The sequence below is a fragment of the Saccoglossus kowalevskii genome, chromosome 18 (genome assembly GCF_978046115.1).
Source record: "Saccoglossus kowalevskii chromosome 18, keSacKowa6.1, whole genome shotgun sequence".
In the NCBI taxonomy this organism is placed as follows: domain Eukaryota; kingdom Metazoa; phylum Hemichordata; class Enteropneusta; family Harrimaniidae; genus Saccoglossus; species Saccoglossus kowalevskii.
Window position 1 is genome coordinate 17,339,596 of NC_140658.1, and position 22,092 is coordinate 17,361,687.

Sequence of the window (22,092 nt, forward strand, 5' to 3'; positions counted from 1 at the left end):
TTCAAAATTCTTCAGCTTAGTGCTATTTTTTTCATGACTTTCACTGAACGTGATTCACCCATTTGATTGGTCGAGAGTGGATCAGCAGAGCACATTGCGATTTGATTGGTCAATTCTGCCGGGTGACATGAGGTCAAACTAGGTTGCTCTGATTTGTAGTGTGTTTTCATTCAATACTGCGGACAAGACTTGTAATACCAGGTTATGTACGGTACAAGGAAAGATACAATTTATTTTAATTCACAAAGCCTGACCTGCAAATGATCTGTCATTTTTTTCGTCACCTTGCAAGAAGCAAATAACAGTCACTACACGGATATTATTGACAGCTGAGTGCCACGATACTGGAGTCAGATGTCACTGTCAAGATAGCTGGATGTAAAAGGAATCGGAACATGATCATTCCTTATATTGTTTCATGAGACGACCAATACATGGTGATGTATACGTGATACTCAAAAATATGTGCCAGCTTACGACAAACTACTGAAAAATCGGATATATTTACTGGATAAATTCGGAAATTACAGACTTTTATTTAAAAGACTGCACGTGAAGGCTGCTCTCAATGTCCCAGGTAGCAACGATTATGATGAACATGATCGAGAGATGCTTGCATTTCCTTCCCGAAGCGAACGGACAAAATTTATCGATGTTGACGATATTTTTTAGTCTCGGATTATTTTTATATTTTGTACTCGGTAAACCAGAAAACAAGGTATGTATAGTTGTTTTCCAATCTCCTTATTTAATAAATTGTTATATTTATTGAGGATAATTTTGTACTATATTTGGGAAATTAATCACTTGATTTTCTTCATTGGTCATTAACGAGAATGTCAGAATGAGGCAATATTAATTAATGATTTCAGATTGTCAAGTATGTTCAAGCTAAAATGACTGATTTAGTAATCTAGCGATTTTTATTTGTACATGAAACATTAGGATTATCTATGAATTTAAAACGTGATTTTAAAACAAGAAACTTTTATTTTAGTGGAATTCGGCAATATGTCAGATCACACTGTCTAGACATGATCACCTCATGGTGTGGTGTATATCATGTCATATATACTACATTGTTGAAAAATCAGTTAAATTTGGACTTTGAACTTAGTTGCAGATCAAATACTGATATTAATTAATCTGCACTTCAACTTTTGCAGCATATTATCGGATACATTTAAAAAATCGTATTCCTGATTTGTTGTGCTGTTCACGCTGGGTCAGATCCTGGACTTAAATTGGTAAGTTGAACTCTAGAGGGCGTTTACTTTAAATATTGCCATACTTAACACAATTTCATTATTTTGGTTTTTAATTATTACAGAAATTATCAAATAGGAATTCGTACAGCAGAAACATGGGGTCATCGGCAGATGAACCAGATGTATTGATTGTGGGATCAGGTGTGCTTGGATCTGCCATGGCAGCCACGCTCGGCAGAGATGGGCGTCGTGTGACTATTATTGAACGAGACATGAGTGAGCCAGACAGAATTGTTGGAGAATTACTACAACCAGGTGGTTTCCAAGTACTCAAAAAGTTAGGCCTAGGAGGTAAGAATACTGACTATTTTCATTTTTGATTAATCATGCTTCTGCTCAGATTTAAATACCAATGGTTGCTCTACTGTTATATTTTTCTTAATCAATTACTAACGAGTTACAAGGAATATAAAATCATGATTATATTTTTAGAATCAAGATTTAAATGCAACAAGACATAACATATCAGGGAGTTAGCAAAAAAAAAACCTAGAACAATCCCTAAGTATGAATATTGTAATACAGTGAGGGACTTTCTTATTGGTGCTGTTGAATGATCTAATGTTATGAAAATGATTTACTACATTTTGTGACAATCTCACTTCCCCTGATCCCACTTGATTTTGGACTAATTAATTTTGTCCAGGTACGTACTATGTTTAAGTTGTTGTCAGTTTTCATATTTCAACAATACAGTGACTATGTTATACAGGGGGGAAAGTTGTAAATTATCCATACAAACCTCATTTGCGGTCACTTCAACCATCTGGGGGATGTTGATGGGGTTACAATGATAAGGACTTTCCTGGGGAAGTTGCAAAATACCTGTACGAATCTCTTTTGTACCCATTGTAACATGAAATCAGAATTCAGGAATGTATATTGAACACTAAGATTAGTCACACACATTTTTAGTTGCTAATTATTTGTTATTTATGAGTTTATACATGTATGTGAAATTTGTCTTTTTATTCAGATTGTGTGGAAGGCATAGATGCACATGTGACGCATGGATATATAGTACATGATAGAGACACACAAAGCCATGTTAAATTAGACTATCCATTAGATAACGATAAACAGATAAAAACAGGTAGAGCGTTTCATCATGGTAGTTTCATTGCACAGTTAAGGAACGCTGCTAAAGAGCAGAAAACGTAAGTACGTTATAGTAATCTGAGAAGTAAATAATATGTAGCTTTGTACTACTGTGATCATAAATAAAGAGATTTTGGCCAAATTGATATTTGTCATCTTTTTTATTTTGTCAGTATTATGGGTGGAATACTTTTAGAATATAAAAATGAAATGTTTTGAGAAACAAGAGTCAGATATGGCTTGGAAAATGACAAAAATGTGAATTTTTGCACTGGCATGAAATCTTAGCATCTCAAAATTTCATATATTGTTATTGTATGAATCCTAATATTGTTAATTTAAAAATATTTAAAAAAAAATGAATGTCAATATTAATAAAAAGCCTGGAAATACGCTGAGTCGATCAATTACCTCTTCATAGTGTGAAACCTAAATATAGTGCCATTTTAATGTACCTATAGAAATGCCAGACTGATGGTCTGTATATGGGGGTTGGTTAATTAATTTGTGTATTGAAAATATGACAATAATTTCTCAGTTAAAGGGGGGAATTTATAAACAGATATTTGATGATAGTTTTTAAACTCTCACAATTGCCAAGCATTGTAGCACGCAAAGGGACTCCCTAGACTGGTTGAAATAACCTAAGGGAACTATTGGCCAAATAAACAATTATGTGTGGCTCCTATAACCCTATCCTACCTAAACTTTTACTGCTCACCCTCAACTATTTTTGGCTAAACATGGAAAATTTGTGGAAAAATCACTCTTGCTTTCAATGTGCCTTGAATGAACCAGAATCTGTTATCCAGAATTTTGACCAAATTGGGAAAACTTCATTGTGAATATCATTAAACATGAGATTGTTAAGTAATCAGCCAGCTAATCAGAGTAAATGATGAACAAAAAAGTGATAAAAAGTAAAAAAAATCTGTTTGTTTATAGGTGTATATTATAGCAAATTGTTTTTTTTCAGGATGCGACAATTACTGATTTCACTGCCATCTATATGTTTCAATCATACTATGTCTTATTTATTTTAAAGTGTCCGCTATATTGAAGCCACAGTAAATAGAATAGTTGAAGAAGATGGCAGAGTGGTTGGTGTGACTTATAAAGACAAACAAACTGATGAAATCAAGGTAAAAAAAACAACAACACTGCTGTCATCACATTCAGTAAAAAATTGGTATATTCTGAACTTTGGAGGCTCAATTTCAGTCACCAACAAATGGCGATTTTTGCCATCACTATTGCCAATTTCTATCACAACCAATGCCAATTACTGTCACCACTTATGCCAATTTATTTCACCATCAATGCCAATTTACTATGTTTACAGGAAATCAGGGCCCCACTAACAATCATCGCTGATGGATGTTTTTCACGCTTTCGTAAACATCTGGTGAAATCCTCAACGAAGGTTACATCGCATTTTGTCGGAGCTATCATGAAGGACTGCCCCCAGTTTGTGGATCATTATTCTGAAGTCATTCTAACCAATCCTTCACCTGTACTGGTCTATCAAATAGAATCACATGAGACAAGAGTATTAGTGGATATACGAGGTGATATGCCCAAGGATATTAAAGATTACTTATTAAGACATGTACATCCTCAAATGCCAGGTAATTTCTAAGTTATTAATACATTAGGATAGGATATTTTATTTGGCACATACACAATACAGAGCTAGTGTAAAGTTCAAAATAACACAAACAAAATAAGCTAAAAAAATTCTAAAACATGAAAAACAAATTTTGCTAGACTACTACAAATAAAAAGATCAGAACTTGAAAGAATCAAAACAAAAATATCCTCTCTAGCTAATAGTTGTAGACTAGGCGCATAAACATAGAATGCTGTAAATAATGAATTTCTTAATTCCCTAATTTTGTCATGATTACATCTGAAATGGTAACGTTTTTCATCACCAACTTCATTACAGTTACACAGATGACAGAATCTGTCTTCTCTTTTAATGCCTCTATGTCGATCTTTTTCTACTGGTAGCTGATTGGCTGAAATCCTGAATTTTGTTAGAGCATTTCTAAATTTCCTGTTTTTGGTGTTTTCTAAATATTGTTCAAATTTAATAAAAGATTTAAAAGTGCTATAAGTGCAAAGTACATTTTAGGGTTTGAAATTATCACATGATACAAAACCCCTAATCAACCTCTTGTGCTTGTTACCCTGAAAAGTAAACCTGGGACATTTTTTTCTGAAAGTTTTCTATTTTCCTCAGGACGAGTGGGATTCAGGATTCAATTAAATTACTGTAAAATCATTATTTTTCACTATTTTGATTTGAATTTATTGATGCATTTACATTATTTAATTTTTGAGATGTGTTTAGGTAACTTAATACAATAACATCAAGTTTGCTACTATTAAAACAGATGATCACGTTTGTTTTGACTTTTACAATTATGGTTATTATATGCTGTTATTCACAATAACATCAAGTTTGCTGCCATTAAAACACGGGAATGACCTAAAATTCACGATTGTGACTCAGAGAGATATATGGCGGGTGCCACATGTGGAGCAGGATGTGCTCACTCTTTTCGAAACACCTGCATCACCTCTTGACTCGTGCCTTGAGGTCCATGTATCTCTCTCACCGATTTGACAGTGTGTTGCTTGTTTTGTTTGTGTCCCCTGTGTGTTTTCGGATTTGTAAATATTGCCTTTTGACATTGATTGTTTGGATTATAGTTGGGTATTGTTGCTTGGATTTTTACAAAACCAACATAAAAATATATGGTCATCAAACTACTTTCCACAAAAAACACAGATCTGACCTCCATGGAAAAGTTAATTTTTGAGTCATTTGGTGTGGATTTCCCATTCTCGTCATCATATCTCCAAATTTCATAAGATGGGTTTTTGTGGTTTTCACAAATTGTTAGAAAAATTACTATTTATTTTTTGTGAAACAATGCTTTAACAAGACAGTTTTCGCGAAACAAATATTTTGTACTATTTAAAGCGCGGTGGTCGTCGCGCAGCGCATGTTCGAATTTCATGTAAATAAACAATGTATTTTACATGCGTTGTATATGTCGCTTTAAAATACTTTGATGACTGAATAAATAATTAAATTCATCCAACTATGTAAAGTACATTCTACATGTAAATAATAAAACAATCAATAAATATCCTTATCCAATTTTTGTTACAGATCATCTGAGAGGACCATTCAAAGATGGCATAGAGAATGGGCGTATACGTACTATGCCGAATAGTTTTCTACCTCCAGCACCAATCGCAAAACCTGGCGTGTTGTTGCTCGGCGATGCTTTTAATATGAGACATCCGTTGACTGGTGGTGGAATGACAGTAGCATTCAGTGACGTACTCATGTGGCATGAATTATTGAAAGATATACCTGACTTGTGTAAGTATACCACCGGTCACTGGTAGCATAGTGGTTGTTGCGTCAGACTCATGATCGGTAGACCCAAGTTCAAATCCTACCTTAGGCTGAACATCAAAGGGTCGACCCCTACCCTGGGTGAGCGTGCCACAGACTCAATGGGAAGGCCAATTCCACTGGCAGAGATTCATTCACTAACGAATGTGACTTTGGGTGAACCTTGGTTAAGGTCCGCAGATGCTTGTGTTCGATCGAGCCTGGTTGACGCCAGGATAGCGCATTAAATTGCCATTTGACAGAGAGGTGGCCACACAGTCCTGTCATGTACATGTAGTCCCAAACATGAATATGACTTCTGTGGCAAAATGCACTATGTGTCAGCACTAGCACTTGCAATTTGCACATACAAAAAAAAAAGTCAGAAGAGACAGCAGTGACACTCAATGTCCAGAACTGTCGCCTGGCACACAAAAAAAAAGTATACCACATTTTATTCACAATCAAAGAGGATATTTTCAAGTTTATAGGGATATAAATTTACACGGAATATATGCAGATTCACTTTGATTTGTATAATGAAGGATACAGTAATTTGGGGAATAGGTGAATCACTATAAATCTGACAAGTGTGAAGACATCGTAGGGTAGGGATTCACGTATGATTTGCTAGGATTCATGATGCACGATTGATACTCCTATTGAAATTTCTATAATTCACACAAATGCTTATATATAGCAATTTAAGCCAATGTAACAATATTTTTGTGTGGGGGAAAAAAAGGGATCAATTTACCTATTTTTTGTTTGAATCAAACTGTACGCTGTTTTCACGCTCGTGTTAGAACATGATTTGAAAGCATTAATAGCAATTAAAATCAAGCAAATAGGAAACTTACATTTCAAAATCATATTTTCAAACTAAAAGCCTGAAAATTATGTATTATGGCATGACACATTATGTATACAAACGATATACCAGTACTTGGTAGACTGTCGACAGTCCCTCTGGCCTTACGTGTGTGTGTTTTTTTATTAATATTAATATTAATCAAACGCCGTAGGCGTTTGCGAAATGCCGAAGGCATTTCAAGCGAGGGCCATAAGGCCCGAGAGACTGTTATAGCCTGCTGCGCCACCACTCGCCACTGTAGAGAAATTCTCCTGTAGCGTACCATCATGATTGACAGGCAGAGTGATGTCATAAAAATGCTAACCAATCACAAGTCACGCAGTCCCAGGTCAATTTCCTCTCCTATCACCACCTCAATGTTGTTACATACGACGGTTTTCGACGAGCCTTTAAATAACTTTCGCCGACATTCTGCATCCTTTTTACCAGAGAATTCTCTTCCGCATAGAATACAAATTAGCTCCTTGGATCGGGGGGAAATGCACAATTTACTCACTACTTTCGTCGGAGTTTTACTGGGCGAAATGTTGTCGTACATCATGAGACACCAACGCACTCTTCCTTTGTTTAAAATTAGATAACTCGCGTTCGCAACTTGTAGTTCTGGATAATACTTGACAGAAAACGATCTATACTCGGCGAGACAATCAAAGTCATGCGTGACATAAAAAAAACCCGCGATTTGACCTTTGCATAACAGTTTAACTCCGCCCATATGCAAATTATTACTACGTCATCGAGATGCATGCATAATTAATAGCAAGGCCAGTCCTGCAGGCTATAACAGTCTCTCGGGCCTTACGGCCCTCGCTTGAAATGCCTTCGGCATTTCGCAAACGCCTACGGCGTTTGATTAATATTAATAATAAAAAAAAACACACACACACGTAAGGCCAGAGGGACTGTCGACAGTCTAAGTACTTGGCAATGGTGTACAATAAGATTGTGTAGTTCAACAAATCTCTGTGTCTAGGACTCTTGTATCTGTGGCTTAATCAGACAGTATTACAAATATGGAATTTTGAGACTAGTATCACATGTAAGGACATTCATTTTGGTTTTAACTTGGATATTTGTATAACAATTGTTTTTTACAGATGACACAGAAGCCATGTCAAAAGCTCTTCAACGCTTTCACTGGCAGAGAAAGAATAGTCATAGTTTTGTTGTTAATGTATTAGCGCAGGCTTTGTATGAGTTGTTTGCAGCCAACGATGGTGAGACTTTTCACTTTTATCTTGTAATGCATTTGAATGGGGAAAATTTGTTTTTCTTATCGTTTATGTTAACACATCGTCTGCTGTATGCCTCCTCGTATAGCTGAAATTAATGGAAAATGACAACATCAAGTGTTATGGGATTATACTTGCATGGACATGTGAAGAGGAAATTATTAATTAAAGTGTATTTTGGGGACTGTTAATCAATATGTTTTATTCCGACAACAAAAACGCAATATTTAAAAATTATATCCCAGTACGATGTATAATTTTTTCAATATTTTTTTCTGTAGATGGATTGATGCAGCTAAGGAGGTCATGTTTTAAATACTTCCAGTTAGGTGGTATGGCTGTTTCTGGACCGATCGGTTTATTATCAATGTAAGTACTAATAAAGCACCATGGTTCAAATGTATCACAAGATAATCACCTTGTATTTACAAGTGATCTTGGTATATTTTGCATCAAGTTTTGTTATTATTTTTTTGCTAGATGCCCCTCTCGATGTCCCGCTAGATGTCCCACTAAATGCCTCGCTAAATGCCTCGCTAGATGTCCCACTAGATGTCCCACTGGATGCCCCGCTAGATGTCCCGCTAGATGTCCCACTGGATGTCCCACTAAATGCCTCGCTAGATGCCCCGCTAGATGTCCCACCTAGATGTCCCACTAGATGTCCCACTGGATGCCCCGCTAGATGTCCCACTAAATGCCTCGCTAGATGTCCCACTAAATGCCTCGCTAGATGCCCCGCTAGATGTCCCACCTAGATGTCCCACTGGATGCTCCGCTAGATGTCCCACTAAATGCCTCGCTAGATGTCCCACTGGATGTCCCACTAAATGCCTTGCTAGATGTCCCACTGGATGTCCCACTAAATGCCTCGCTAGATGCCCCGCTAGATGTCCCACCTAGATGTCCCACTAAATGCCCCGCTAGATGTCCCACTGGATGTCCCACTAAATGCCTCGCTAGATGCCCCGCTAGATGTCCCACTAGATGTCCCACTGGATGTCCCACTAAATGCCTTGCTAGATGCCCCGCTAGATGTCCCACCTAGATGTCCCACTAGATGTCCCACTGGATGTCCCACTAAATGCCTCGCTAGATGTCCCGCTAGATGTCCCACTAAATGCCTTGCTAGATGTCCCACTGGATGTCCCACTAAATGCCTCGCTAGATGTCCCACTGGATGTCCAACTAAATGCCTCGCTAGATGCCCCGCTAGATGTCCCACCTAGATGTCCCACTAAATGCCCCGCTAGATGTCCCACTGGATGTTCCACTAAATGCCTCGCTAGATGCCCCGCTAGATGTCCCACTAGATGTCCCACTGGATGTCCCACTAAATGCCTCGCTAAATGCCCCGCTAGATGTCCCACCTAGATGTCCCACTAGATGTCCCACTAGATGTCCCACTGGATGCCCCGCTAGATGCCCCACTAAATGCTTCGCTAGATGTCCCACTAAATGCCCCTCTAGATGCCCCGCTAGATGTCCCACTAAATGTCCCACTAAATGCCCCGCTAGATGTCCCGCTAGATGCCCCACTAAATGCCCAGCTAGATGTCCCACTAAATGCCCCGCTAGATGTCCCACTAAATGCCCAGCTAGATGTCCCACTGGATGCCCCGCTAGATGCCCCACTAAATGCCCCGCTAGATGTCCCGCTAGATGCCCCGCTAGATGTCCCACTAGATGCCCCACTAGATGTCCCACTAAATGCCCACCTAGATGTCCCACTAAATGCCCACCTAGATGTCCCACTAAATGTCCCACTAAATGCCCCGCTAGATGTCCCACTAAATGCCCAGCTAGATGTCCCACTAAATGCCCCGCTAGATGTCCCACTAAATGGCTCTCTAGATGTCCCATTAAATGCCCCTCTAGATGTCCACTAGATGTCTCGCTAGATGTTCCACTAAATGCCCTGCTAGATGTCCCGCTAGATGTTCCACTAAATGCCCAGCTAGATGCCCCGCTAAATATCCCGCTAGATGTCCCACTAAATGGCTCTCTAGATGTCCCATTAAATGCCCCTCTAGATGTCCACTAGATGTCTCGCTAGATGTTCCACTAAATGCCCCGCTAGATGTCCCGCTAGATGTCCCACTAAATGCCCAGCTAGATGTCCACTAGGTGTCCCACTAAATATCCCGCTAGATGTCCCGCTAGATGCCCTGCTAAATGCCCCGCTAGATGTCCCGCTAGATGTCCCACTAAATGCCCCGCTAGATGTCCCACTAAATGCCCAGCTAGATGTCCCACTGGATGTCCCACTAAATGCCCCGCTAGATGTCCCACTAAATGCCCAGCTAGATGCCTCGCTAAATATCCCGCTAGATGTCCTGCTAGATGTTCCACTAAATGCCTTGCTAGATGCCCTGCTAGATGTCCCACTAAATGCCCCTCTAGATATCCACTCGGTGTCCCACTGGATGTCCCACTAAATGCCCCGCTAGATGTCCCACTGGATGTCCCACTAAATGCCCCACTAAATGTCCCACTAAATGCCCCGCTAGATGTCCCACTGGATGTCCCACTAAATGCCCCTCTAGATGCCCCGCTAGATGCCCCACTAAATGCCCAGCTAGATGTCCCACTAAATGCCCCTCTAGATATCCACTAGGTGTCCCACTGGATGTCCCACTAAATGCCCCTCTAGATGCCCCGCTAGATGCCCCACGAAATGCCCAGCTAGATGTCCCACTAAATGCCCCGCAAGATGTCCCACTGGATGTCCCACTAAATGCCCCGCTAGATGTCCCACTGGATGTCCCACTAAATGCCCCACTAGATGCCTCGCTAGATGCCCCACTAAATGTCCCAATAAATGCCCCGCTAGATGTCCCACTAAATGCCCCGCTATTTGTTCCACTAGATGCCCCGCTAGATGTCCCTGTTGGATGTACCTGTGTGATTAATGAAATTTCTGGATGAAAGTGAATACTAAGTTATAATGTTCCAAATGTGATGCAGTGGTCTGCACTGTTCAATTTTCAACCAAGTAAACAACCATGTTTTCCATTTGATTACTTGCTCTCAGTCGGCCATGAAACACCAGCTTAGAACATGCAAAACAAAAAGTACATGATCCTACACAATTTTGTTATAAAATGTATCTACCCATCTACATCTACAAAAAATGTTCATTTGTGCTTTATTTTGTTTTTTCAGATTGACACCAAGACCAGAGATTCTGATCGGTCATTTCTTTGCTGTGGCATTTTACGCAGTATATTTTGCATTCAAAGACGAATTGTGGTGGAGTAAACCGAGAGCTATTTACAACTCTTGTTTGATATTTTACAAAGCTTGTCACGTTATATTTCCTCTCATATTCTCAGAATTGTATTCAGTCATGAAATACAAAATTGTGTGATTTTACTACAGCAACAAAAAATATGCAATAGGAACCAGAACATAAGTAATTCCAGTCAATTTGTTATATAAAATTGTCATCAAAAATTTAATTGCTTTTTTTTTTGACAAAAATTCTGATGACCAAAAACATTAAACAAATTTTATGGGCCTAATTGTAATATGTATCATACTGAAATACCTAAAATTCTTTGATTTGATAATTTAAGGATCTTTTTATGGAAAATCATTTTCTCTGTTCTAAGGAACCAAGTGAAATCTTCACTGCTACAAAAGTTTGTGATTTCATGAAAAATTGTTTCGTATAAAAAAATAAAAGCAGTTTGAAACAATGACAAGCCAACTACTATGTGGTTTTGAAGAACTTACAGCATGTCTTGGTTCTTTCAACTTCCTTGTAATAGTCAGGAAGAACTGCTTGTTTCGTAATATTGGAGTTTGTTATTCGCTCGAATTTGAAAACATTCGTGTATGAATGAATGAATGTCACGGAGACTTCCAGTCTTGAGCAAAAAAATTTCACAATTTGTTCTTTACTGGCCAAATTAAAAAAAATTGTCTGGCAGAATGAAAGTGGATTGCAGTACCTAATTTGCTCATCTTCAATAAAAGTGCATATACACCAAAAATCAAAATAGCAGAAATGGTTACGGGCTAATATGGTAGTTCGAACTTTTAAAATATTGTATCTTATAATGCTGGAGTATAAATGACAAACCAACTATAATGTGGTTTTGATGAACTTGCAGCAAATTGTAGTTTCTTTGTAATATAATGTAATAGAATTATGAATTAAATTTTTCTCTAGAACTGCTGGACAAATCTTTTTAAAGGGTGGTGGTTGTCACGCCAAGCATGCGCAAGATATGGGTCTCGTATGAACAAAGATGGCAACTTTGACTGCGCAGACAAATGAGTACAAACTGAGACATTACCAAGCTTTAATTAGGTAATTCCTTTGGTGACTGGAAGGTATCAAAAGAGTCACTGGCAGTAATTAGTGCACCCAGGTCAAAACTCGTACTCATGATTTACAAAAGAGTGCATTGGATTGTGGGAAAATCACTGTTTATCAACACAAATGTCGCACATGTGTGGTGCAACGACCACAGCCCTTTAACATATTTATTGCAACTATATTAGCAGATCAATCTATCTTTTTATGAGCATGAAAATTTATAACATGGGCTTTTGAGATGTTCCATGTTTTACCAGTCACAGGTATATATGATATTATAAGAGTTTTCTGTCTGATCAGGCAGTAATTGCAAGTAAAGCAAGAAAACTGGGGGTACTGCTTGTTTTTCATTGCAGTTGGATTACCAAAATTACACTCCTATAATTCGACCACCCAAATAATATTTTCTGTTTTTCTTCTATCAATTCAGTCACCTGCAAAAATAATTATTTTTTCCTGATCGAATTATTAGAAGGATTACGGTACATATGACTGCTTTCCAACGGTATAAGTTCTACCAACTTAGAGGAGTTTTCTCCCATAGTATCTAAGCATTGTCTATGTACCCGGCAGCCATTTTGCACAAAAACAATTTTAAAACTATTTATATTATACATTTATGGAGATATGCTTGAAAATAATTTTATTAACACTTGATGTCAAACCTGAAATATTTTTTTCTTTGATTTTATGTGAATAATTTATATGTTATATGGTGTCCTGCCTGATTCCTACCTGTGTATACTAGTAGCCCACAACCATGACACCTTTTGATCTATACAACAACTGTACCGGTATATTTTATTGCACAAGTAATTTTGATATACATGTCATTCATATGACTGTCAAATACTTTATTTTAGCTGGAATTAATTTTCGCTAAAAAGACATTTTTGGTGCTTTGTATGAAATTTATTTTCACTGATTTTTGACATATTAAATGTAAAATATAGGAAAAAAGATATATTCACTGAATTATTCCTTCAGCGAAAATTAATTCCAACCGAAAATAAAGTATTCTACAGTATATTACAAGTAAATGTGCACACATCAGTTTAAGAGAGTCTTCCAGTAGTTTCTGGTGAGAACTTAAATGTTGAGTACATTGACTTCACATTCAGTTTCTTTTAAAAACGCAAAGCATAATAATAGCACATGATATTCATCAGTAATGCTCAATGAGACACGTGCATTTTACATACACTTGTTGAAAAAAGAAAAGTTTTTTTAATTTTGTAATTGAAGACATCTACTGATGAGCTGATGAAAGGTTGAACTTCTTACACCAAAACTACTTGATCACCAAAGCCAGGACCTTCAATTATTGAGTTTGCTGCCTGTGTGTTTCTCTAAATCATTCTGTAAACTGTGGTAGCAGAGGTTTCACTAAGTTTTAGGAGTAGGTGGCCTAAATGTTGCACTTTCTATTACTAGTAGTTGCATATTTTCTAACAAGCCAAGTACCGATAGTCAGCTATTTATAGCCGGTATCTGCCTCTTAACAAAGCCCCTGTGGTACTACTATAAATACTTTGTTTTCACGTGGAATTTATTTTGGCTGAAGGGATGCTTCAGTGAAAATAAAATCCAGCGAATATACTTTTTTTCCTATATTTCACATTCAACTCGTTAAAAATCAGTGAAAATAAATTCCATACAAAACACCCACAAATCAATTCAGCTAAAATAAAGCATTCTACAAGTACCGGTATTCATAATTGCATGCTTTTCATTTCATTACATATTTTGATAACTTGTTATCATGGATCTTCTCTGAATAGTAAATACTAATAAAATCTGTAACATGATTTATTATTATAAGGTAATAAATTATCTGCTTCAAATTTTAAATCAACATTCCATTGATTATGTACTAGGTAACTTGAAATTATTTTCTAAGAAAACTAATTTGGTATTTTTTTCCCGATCGAATAAATTGCCAAATCGTATTTTGTAGACATATACTATTTATTGTATGTTTTCTATGATTTTGATCAAAAAACATATTGTTCCATATTTTGCATGTTCCTTGTTGGATCCAGTATATACACCCAGAAAACCAATATTACCGGTAATATTTTTTGGTTGTCACCTGCATCAGTTAAAACTGCATCACAGCCTTTTATTTTTTAAGGTTTCAATTCTCATGACATCAAATTGACCAGAAATGTTTTTCTTTTTGCTTAGCCTTCATGCTTTACCAACAAAAAGTTACACTTGCTGGTACAACTTTACTATATATTTTTCCCCCAAAAAAATTTATATAATTGGTAAAACAATACCCCCAAAAACGCGCCAAGGTGTGTGACCTTTGGGGTCATACATATTTGCATACAACTATCCAGCAAAGACTGCAATACTGATTTAATGCCTCGATTCAATGTTCCCATGGTTTCATTTTGGTTGCTAATGACGATTCTGTGGCTGGTGTATTTGTTGGTTGAATATTCAACTCCTCTACTCCAGGTAGTGGTTCTCCTTTTTCTATCTTTTGTAACAAATCAAAAAAAGATGAAGGATACTGTGGACCTGCAGCATCTGCATCGGTTGTGCCATTGGCTCCAGAATCTGTATATTCATCTACTTGATGGGTATACTTAGTTTCCTTGGTCTGAAGCGCTGATTGTGACTGCGTTTCACTTTTTCTTTGTTCAAGCCAAGTTTTATAGTTTCCCAGTGAAACCTGCTGATGAAATCTGAGAACAAATCACGACCAAAGAATTAATATTTAAGGTCATATATCGCATGGCAATGTTCAATTGTTTATTATGTATGAATCGCTGAGGTATAGTGTGTATATCTGCAGGGCATGTGTAGATATGTTTCTTGTTTTTTTTGGTAGCACTATTTATCCACACATTCGTATGTAATGTACATTCTATATATTTTCCCATATCTGTAAATGGGTTTGCCTGCTGAATTAACTTAGTATTAAAAGTTGAATAAATAAATACTAAAATAACATGGAACAGCATTCGTTTGTTTGGTCCAGTAACATATTTTGAAAAAATTTTGGCAAATTACAGTATTAATACAAATTAGGAACAATTCCATAGAACACAATGTTTAAAACATAATAGCATTTGTTGTCACTTCCAGATTTTTAAAATAAGTCAGAACAATTATTCTATGACAATTTCAGACCTCTATCATTACCTAAATCTGTGGTCAAAATTTACCACTCTCATTGTTTGAATTCAAGCAAGTTATTTCAGCATATTGCAATGCATTGTGGGAGTAAAATATCTCTTGAAGAATACCGTTACCATATTTTGCTCTACTAAACCATATCTCTAATAGAAGTACACATAAACCAAATAGTGCATTCATTTATTGTATGAATTATTGTCAATTACGTATTAAAGTACATGCACTACTAATAGAGCGAATATGGTACATGTATATAGTACTCAGTGGCAAATTGATTTGATGTACGAGAATGCAACTTGGTGCTAGATGGTGCTATAGGATAATCCACAAACCTGCAGAGAGATTTCAATCAGTGCATACAGCCATACTGAATACTTAATGGGCGGTGGTCATCGAGCAGCACATGTTCAAACAAACTATGTATTTTACACACCTTGTGTATGTTGCTATGAGTCCTATATCAAACACCACCGGCCTTTAATTTGCCATTAGGCCACACTGATTTAATTTTATGAATGACATCCTCTGAAGACCCCCAAAAAACTAATGCGAGAGGGCGAAAAAAAAAAAAATCCTGCCAAAAAAAAAAAATGCTGCTAAAACCACAGGACTATGGAGCTGTTACCAGCATTACGAATTGAACCACAGAACACAGTGTATCAAAAAAACAACAAGTCTTTATTTGTAGGAAGCACATGTTGATGTACACATCTCGTACTGTATTACTGTCACAGGTTTGATTTTGAAAAGGCAAGAGGATAAGGCAGATGTTAGCTTTGCCAAAGGCATACACATCAACTCAATAATAAAGAAAAACTTGTGTTGTATTGAAAAAAAAATTTAATTAAAATGAACAATAAGCTTGTCAACAGCAACCTGGAAATTAACATCTTTGACATTCAAACTACAGCTTTCAAAGTGACACTTCACAAATGCTCTACTTTAAAGTGCCTGTGAAATGGCTGCTATTTTCACGCCTAAAATTATCCATTGATACATAAATATTATTAATTTTTATGTTTCTAAGCATGAATTATTTGTTTTAAGTGAAAAAATGTGTTTTAAACTCAATCTACGTCAACTTTATTTTTGTGTATTTTAAAACGAGGCTCCTCATTAGCTTCTTATTTGCATACAGAAATTCCCCTTGTGACGTCAGGAGGGGAAGTGGCATGGCAGCTTGCATTGCAGATACGTGTAAATAAGGCAAATTTTTTGTGCAGTTTTCTCGTCTTTGACTAAATTTTCACTTATGTACTTGTTCGTCGAAGGGGGAATAGACCATAATGAACACAAACTATCAATTTTTGTTGCATGGGGTTGAGTTAGATGCGAAATATGTCCTTTCTGGTGTAGCTGGTCACGGTGATCATCACCGACACCGGCGCACGTTTGTACACTGTCGATGGACAAAATAGAATTTGACGTCGGAATTATCTCGTTATTTAGCAGGTTACCAGGCACGTCACTACACTGTTTTATTTCATCGATCGTCTGAGTAAAACTTTCAAAATTAAAATAAAAGAGAACATATTTTGACATTCTAAACATTAGACTATCGTGATCACTATAAAATAATTTAAAAAAACGACAAATCACAGTTACTAAATAAATGACAGCCGCGTGGAAATAAATTCACATTTTGTTGAAATAGGTGAACGCGTCGGGTCATGACGAGGGCAAGTGCGTTAAAAGCGGCGTTTAATCGGATAACAAAATAATCGAGATCGACACACATACAGATAAATTCAGAGTGGATTCGAGTTAGCGTGATCCATGGAGTGATTGTCATAATTATAACATATCACAGTCCCTCTATCACAGATCATGGAGGTAAAAAGAGATCAAGCTGCAAGCATGGAGGTAAAAAAAGAACAGAGATGTGAATTCGACATTCAACACCAATCAACAAACAATTCAGAAACTTTCAGCCTTCGAAAATGAAAACAATTAGCAGTGTGTAAGGGCTGGGTAATTTCACTGTCAAAATTATTGCTACCTTTTACTAAACAGGAACTAAATGGTCTCTATAAAACGATAATCATGTTCGCAAAAGAAGTCAACTCATTTGAAACACTTGCCGGAGGTCTCTCTCTCTTCTGTAATCCGCCTCGGTGATCATGGTCTGGAATCTATTTCTTTCAAAAGTGTTGCACCAGGTTTATGTTGTCGGCGTTTCTCTTTAAACCTAGTTTTTTTTTTCATGGACGAGGACAGTTTTTCCACAAAAAAAAAGAATCTGAGGTTAAGTGGCTTTCATCCACTGATTTCGCACCTTCGGATCGATTAGAAACGTGTCAATACTTACACTATGACTATACGTTTCACTGCAACTGCCCACAACACAAAATCTAAGAACTCTCTCTCCAAAAAAAAAGAAAATAGACCAAAAAAAAAAAAGAAAAAAAAAACGCCGACCGAAAAATGTATATCATTTAAAAGTACACTGAATGACTAGTGTTATTACGGCTCAGGGGTATGACTTCCTCTCACATTTTGGCATTTGGTGGCGCACTTTCGGCGAGAGTCGGAAATCCGGAAACAGTCGACCGTTTCAGGATAGGTGGGCGTGGCTACAACGCGAGAAATATCCCAAATTTACTTGGATACGAGTAATCATTTTCAGCAAAAAAATTAATAACTACCCATTTCAGTGGGACACAGATCTAAAATGGGAAACGTGAGGGTGGGAATTGCACAGGCACTTTAACTATGTAACAAATTATAAGAGGCTCGATATTGAAAAAAAAAAAAAAAAAAAAACACCAACAGAGAGTCAACAAAAATTTGGATGCAGAAAATTGATGAAAATTTGTCACATGATCAAAATATTACTGTCTGTGCGTGCAAGCAAATCATCCGAATCAGAAAATGAAAAAACAAATAATAAGAAACTTTATTTCACCCGACTTCGGCCAAGGAGCTTCTGCTGCTTTCGTTGCAGTTTTGTCGACTTCAATGCGGACAAAGCAACCGAACTGACTTGTCGCCTGACCGACTTTTAGGTCATCATACACCTCCACTCCTCTCCCATTTCTCTCATCGTTGCAGAAGAAACGCGGGACAGCCACTCTGGATAATATGTCCTTAAAGTTGTCTGGGCGAAACTCGCTTGCTGCTAACGATCTCTCGTATAGCTGTGTAAACGTCACATCTCCCTGGCCAACGTCAATTGCATACCAGTCTACAACAATCCCTCCGTTTTACCTCTGAACTTTTATGCTCATGAATTTTGGTGGTGTGGTCGTCATGTTGGATCATTTACGACAAAATTGGCATGTTTTGACGCAATATCCTTCCCATAGGTCTTTGCGCTTTACATAATGTGCATTGGTTTTGAGGTAGTCCAAAACGAGTATTACGACAATATGAGTTGTCAAGTTCTGGACAGAAAACCGATCTCCGGAGACTCGTCGTCAGAGATTTTTTGTTGTTGTTATTGAGAACAGGCGAAAAATAATGCGCGCGCGGATGTCATCCATAAAATTAAGTTGATGTGGCCTTAGCTATTTTTAGCTGTTTCAAAAACCACACAATACATGTAAATAAAACATACTTGGTGCTATTTAGAATAGTCTATAGACCCTAGAAATTTCTGTTGAAATTTGTGCATATAATTTACCTAATTTGCAAAAGCTCGATCGTAAACCAAGTGGAAAAAAAATATGCGAGTTCACTTTCAATAGAATCTTCACTAAATACCCTCATCTTTTTATTTACCTTCCCTTTAAGTTAATAAAGTGAGCCTTTAATCCTTCAGAAGGGACTATAGTATATCCGCAAAATATTTATTGCAACATGTATACAATTTTATACAATTTTCTATAATTGTTTTCACAAATTTGAATATAATTTATTATTGAGTATACAGCAGGGATTTTTTTAAACAAGGGAACAGGGGCGCACCACCCTCATGCCATGGCCATGCGCCCCCCTTACCCTGAGGAGCAGATCCTCTGGCAACTATAAAATTTTGATAGACCAGGGATCACATGTGTCCACAGTCTTCAACTGTGACTTGTCTGACAGTAATTTTGGCCCTAAGGAAGCCATATAATGCTCCATTTTAACTTACAATTATCAAAAACTCTATCTCTCCCCCACTTGGTAGCGCCGCTGAATTGCAGTGCCTCCTTCTTGCAGTTTTTTTTCTAGAAAAACCCCTGGTACAGTCTTGATCAAAATTTTAAAATATTATTAAAAAAAAAGTCTTGTGAAGTCTTTCAGCAAGCGATTCAGTTTTTTAATGTCATACCTGTTATAGTAGAATATCTTTGCCTCCAGTATTGCTTCTTCTTTAGTTTTATCTGGAGATGAGTGGCGAAGAATACTCTTTAGTCCGGTCTGGAACTTATCATCCATGTCAAAATTAAAATTATGAAATTCTTCATAAGTCCTGTTATGTTTTTCTTTTAGCTGTGATTTGATATTATCCAGATTACACGGTGGTGCTATAGGAAGGTCCCACTCAGAGTTGCTGTTTAGATGGTCTATAAGAACAAACATTAGGTAAATGTTAGTTGTCAGATTATGTATTACAAACTTTTGTTGGGCAAACTTGATAAATATATTTTTGAAAATGAAATTAGGTAAATTCAGTTTAAGCTTGAGCTGTATATTTTTAGACTCATGATCTTAGTTAAAATCACACTTTGGGTTGAAAACCAAATTACACTAGCTTGGGTTTTGTGAGCCACAGACTCAACAGAGTGGGCCAATTCAGCTGGCTACGATACAATCTCGAATGTATGCGACTTTTGGGTCAACCTTGTTTAAAGGCCTACAGGTTTTAGACAAGGCCTGGTTGATGGTGGGATAGCACATCAAATTGCAGTAATGTCACTGTGACATGATGGTTCCTTGGCTCTGTCACATGACATAATCTGAACACGTAAATTGGAGCTGAATTCAAATTTTGCACTTTTGAGCATGTTAATGTACCTGGGTGCTCGCTGCATTTCCCTGTATGTTAGTAAATGTGACAACTGAGAAAGAAAAGAAGAAATATTTTCACTACTGAAAAAAACTTGATGATTATTCAACGTCGTTAAAGCGTCCAAAGCTGTGATTTTTTTTAATGTATTTTAAATGTAACCACATACAATTTACCAAATCAAACAATTGCTTTAGGCACAATTGCATGGACAGAGTGACCCTACACAAAGACTAATGTCACATAAAATGTGATGGGCCAAATAAGTCACAATTTGTTGAAATTAGTCATGTTGTACCACAATCTTTGAGGTCCGTTTGACAAAACTGGTTTCAGTAGATGAACCCCTTTGAGACCTGTACACAACCTTGCAGCCATCTTTTTTCACTTGAACTTTAATGTACAACATCATAAAGTGTATGTATATACTATATTCCAGTATACATGTAGCATAAAGATAATGACACAGGAAATGTTTGACTAAAAAAAAAAATTGGTGAAAAAGATTGACAATTGCAGCTATAGACACTTTAACTAACTGTATCTATTCAAAGTAACATTACTTGTATACAAAAACAATATACAGTACTTTGAATTTGCCAAATTGTAAATAGCAAAACAGGGGTATCTAGAAAACAAACTAAACATAGCACCAACAGTTCGACTAATTGCAGCAATGATGGAAAATTATAATACACTGTAAAATGACTAATTTTCACTGGGTTTAGATTTCGCTGATTTACAAATTCAGGCATATTCAGTGGGTTTAAATTTATGGTTTTATCATTTAGATAATGTGTTCTATGCTAAATATTCACAAACCCAGTGAATAATTAAACCCTTTACAGTATATTGCATCTTATCTGTTTATCCCTTGCTTAAAATATTATGATCCATTTTCATGGATAACCACAGTCACTTTAGGTCTGAAAATGCAAAATATGGGTCAAATATCTGAAAATGATGTTTGAGTCATTTACTATTGATTGGTTGCTATGGTAAATAAGTTTTACCATCCCTTTTTAACATTTTTTGTCAAATTTGTGCTGTGTTGATACGTAGCAATGATAGCATGATTTCTGGTGAAATAAAATGTTTAAAACCATGTTTAAATGTGTGTTTGTTGTTGTTGTTGTTGTTGTTGAAGTTACACCAAAAGTTGGTGCCTCGCATACACGTATATAATTCAACTGACCCCACTATCCCCGCACCCGGATGCGTTACCTGAACATCTGTCAGTGATCCAAAGTTCGACTGGTTTTGCAAATTTCTCCCATATGTCTACAGTCTCTTCCACAATTTCGCAAGATTTAAATATATTACAGTGTTTCAATACGAAATTAGCATACGACACGGGTTCGCACTGAATAGGCATGTTGAACTCTGACCTCGGTGTGCCTGAACCGCGATTTAGGAATCCCGTTAAGGTGTCCATTATCACTGGAGGAAAGTCCTGCGTTTCATTTTCGTTGCAATAAAGGGTGAAAGCAAGTAAACCCATGCAGGTCAGTTGCATGTCTTGGTATCTGGTAACAGCAGACGACTCCATTTCCGGGTCTGGCGACCATGTTGACGAAAACCATTTACTACGATATTTGCTGGGGAATTTCTGCCCGAAAACCAAGTCTTTAAATCTTTCATTAATTTCCTCTGTGTTCTTTGAAATGTCCTCAATCTTCCACAACAACTGTGGATCAATATTTTCAACAAGTGTTTCCATTTTCGCCAAATAAAAACAGAACGGTCGACTGCATCACACTCGATGCTTACTATCAGCTGTAGTTGTTGGTATCCC

The 22,092-nt window shown here is 37.0% G+C and overlaps 2 protein-coding genes across 2 annotated transcripts; one reads left to right on the plus strand and one right to left on the minus strand.

The window, feature by feature from the left end:
- The first annotated feature begins 2 nt into the window (after positions 1 to 2).
- On the plus strand, positions 3 to 12,066 carry LOC100370736 (squalene monooxygenase-like). The gene is made up of 9 exons (XM_085493249.1): positions 3 to 718; positions 1,331 to 1,559; positions 2,245 to 2,425; positions 3,412 to 3,508; positions 3,709 to 3,994; positions 5,551 to 5,766; positions 7,753 to 7,872; positions 8,169 to 8,256; positions 11,053 to 12,066. Exons 1-9 carry the CDS (start codon positions 569 to 571, stop codon positions 11,255 to 11,257), a joined length of 1,572 nt encoding a protein of 523 aa, XP_085349375.1. The 5' UTR covers positions 3 to 568; the 3' UTR covers positions 11,258 to 12,066.
- Positions 12,067 to 12,990: 924 nt separating this feature from the next.
- LOC102805027 (uncharacterized) lies at positions 12,991 to 22,076 on the minus strand. Its single transcript, XM_006823185.3, has 3 exons — positions 21,522 to 22,076; positions 19,620 to 19,854; positions 12,991 to 14,910 (listed from the first exon to the last, which is right to left on the minus strand). The coding sequence occupies exons 1-3, from the start codon at positions 22,015 to 22,017 to the stop codon at positions 14,592 to 14,594; spliced, it is 1,050 nt and encodes a 349-aa protein (XP_006823248.2). The 5' UTR covers positions 22,018 to 22,076; the 3' UTR covers positions 12,991 to 14,591.
- Positions 22,077 to 22,092: the final 16 nt, after the last annotated feature.

Excerpts from the sequence above, each read along its gene's own strand:
- LOC102805027 (XM_006823185.3), bottom strand. The coding sequence starts at position 22,017 with ATGGAAACACTTGTTGAAAATATTGATCCACAGTTGTTGTGGAAGATT. Across the intron at positions 19,855-21,521 it reads GATCACTGACAGATGTTCAG|ACCATCTAAACAGCAACTCT; the intron begins GTAACGCATCCG and ends TTGTTCTTATAG. Across the intron at positions 14,911-19,619 it reads AAGATATTCTACTATAACAG|ATTTCATCAGCAGGTTTCAC; the intron begins GTATGACATTAA and ends ATTTGTTCTCAG.
- LOC100370736 (XM_085493249.1), top strand. The coding sequence starts at position 569 with ATGTCCCAGGTAGCAACGATTATGATGAACATGATCGAGAGATGCTTG. Across the intron at positions 1,560-2,244 it reads CAAAAAGTTAGGCCTAGGAG|ATTGTGTGGAAGGCATAGAT; the intron begins GTAAGAATACTG and ends CTTTTTATTCAG. Across the intron at positions 7,873-8,168 it reads GTTGTTTGCAGCCAACGATG|ATGGATTGATGCAGCTAAGG; the intron begins GTGAGACTTTTC and ends TTTTTTCTGTAG.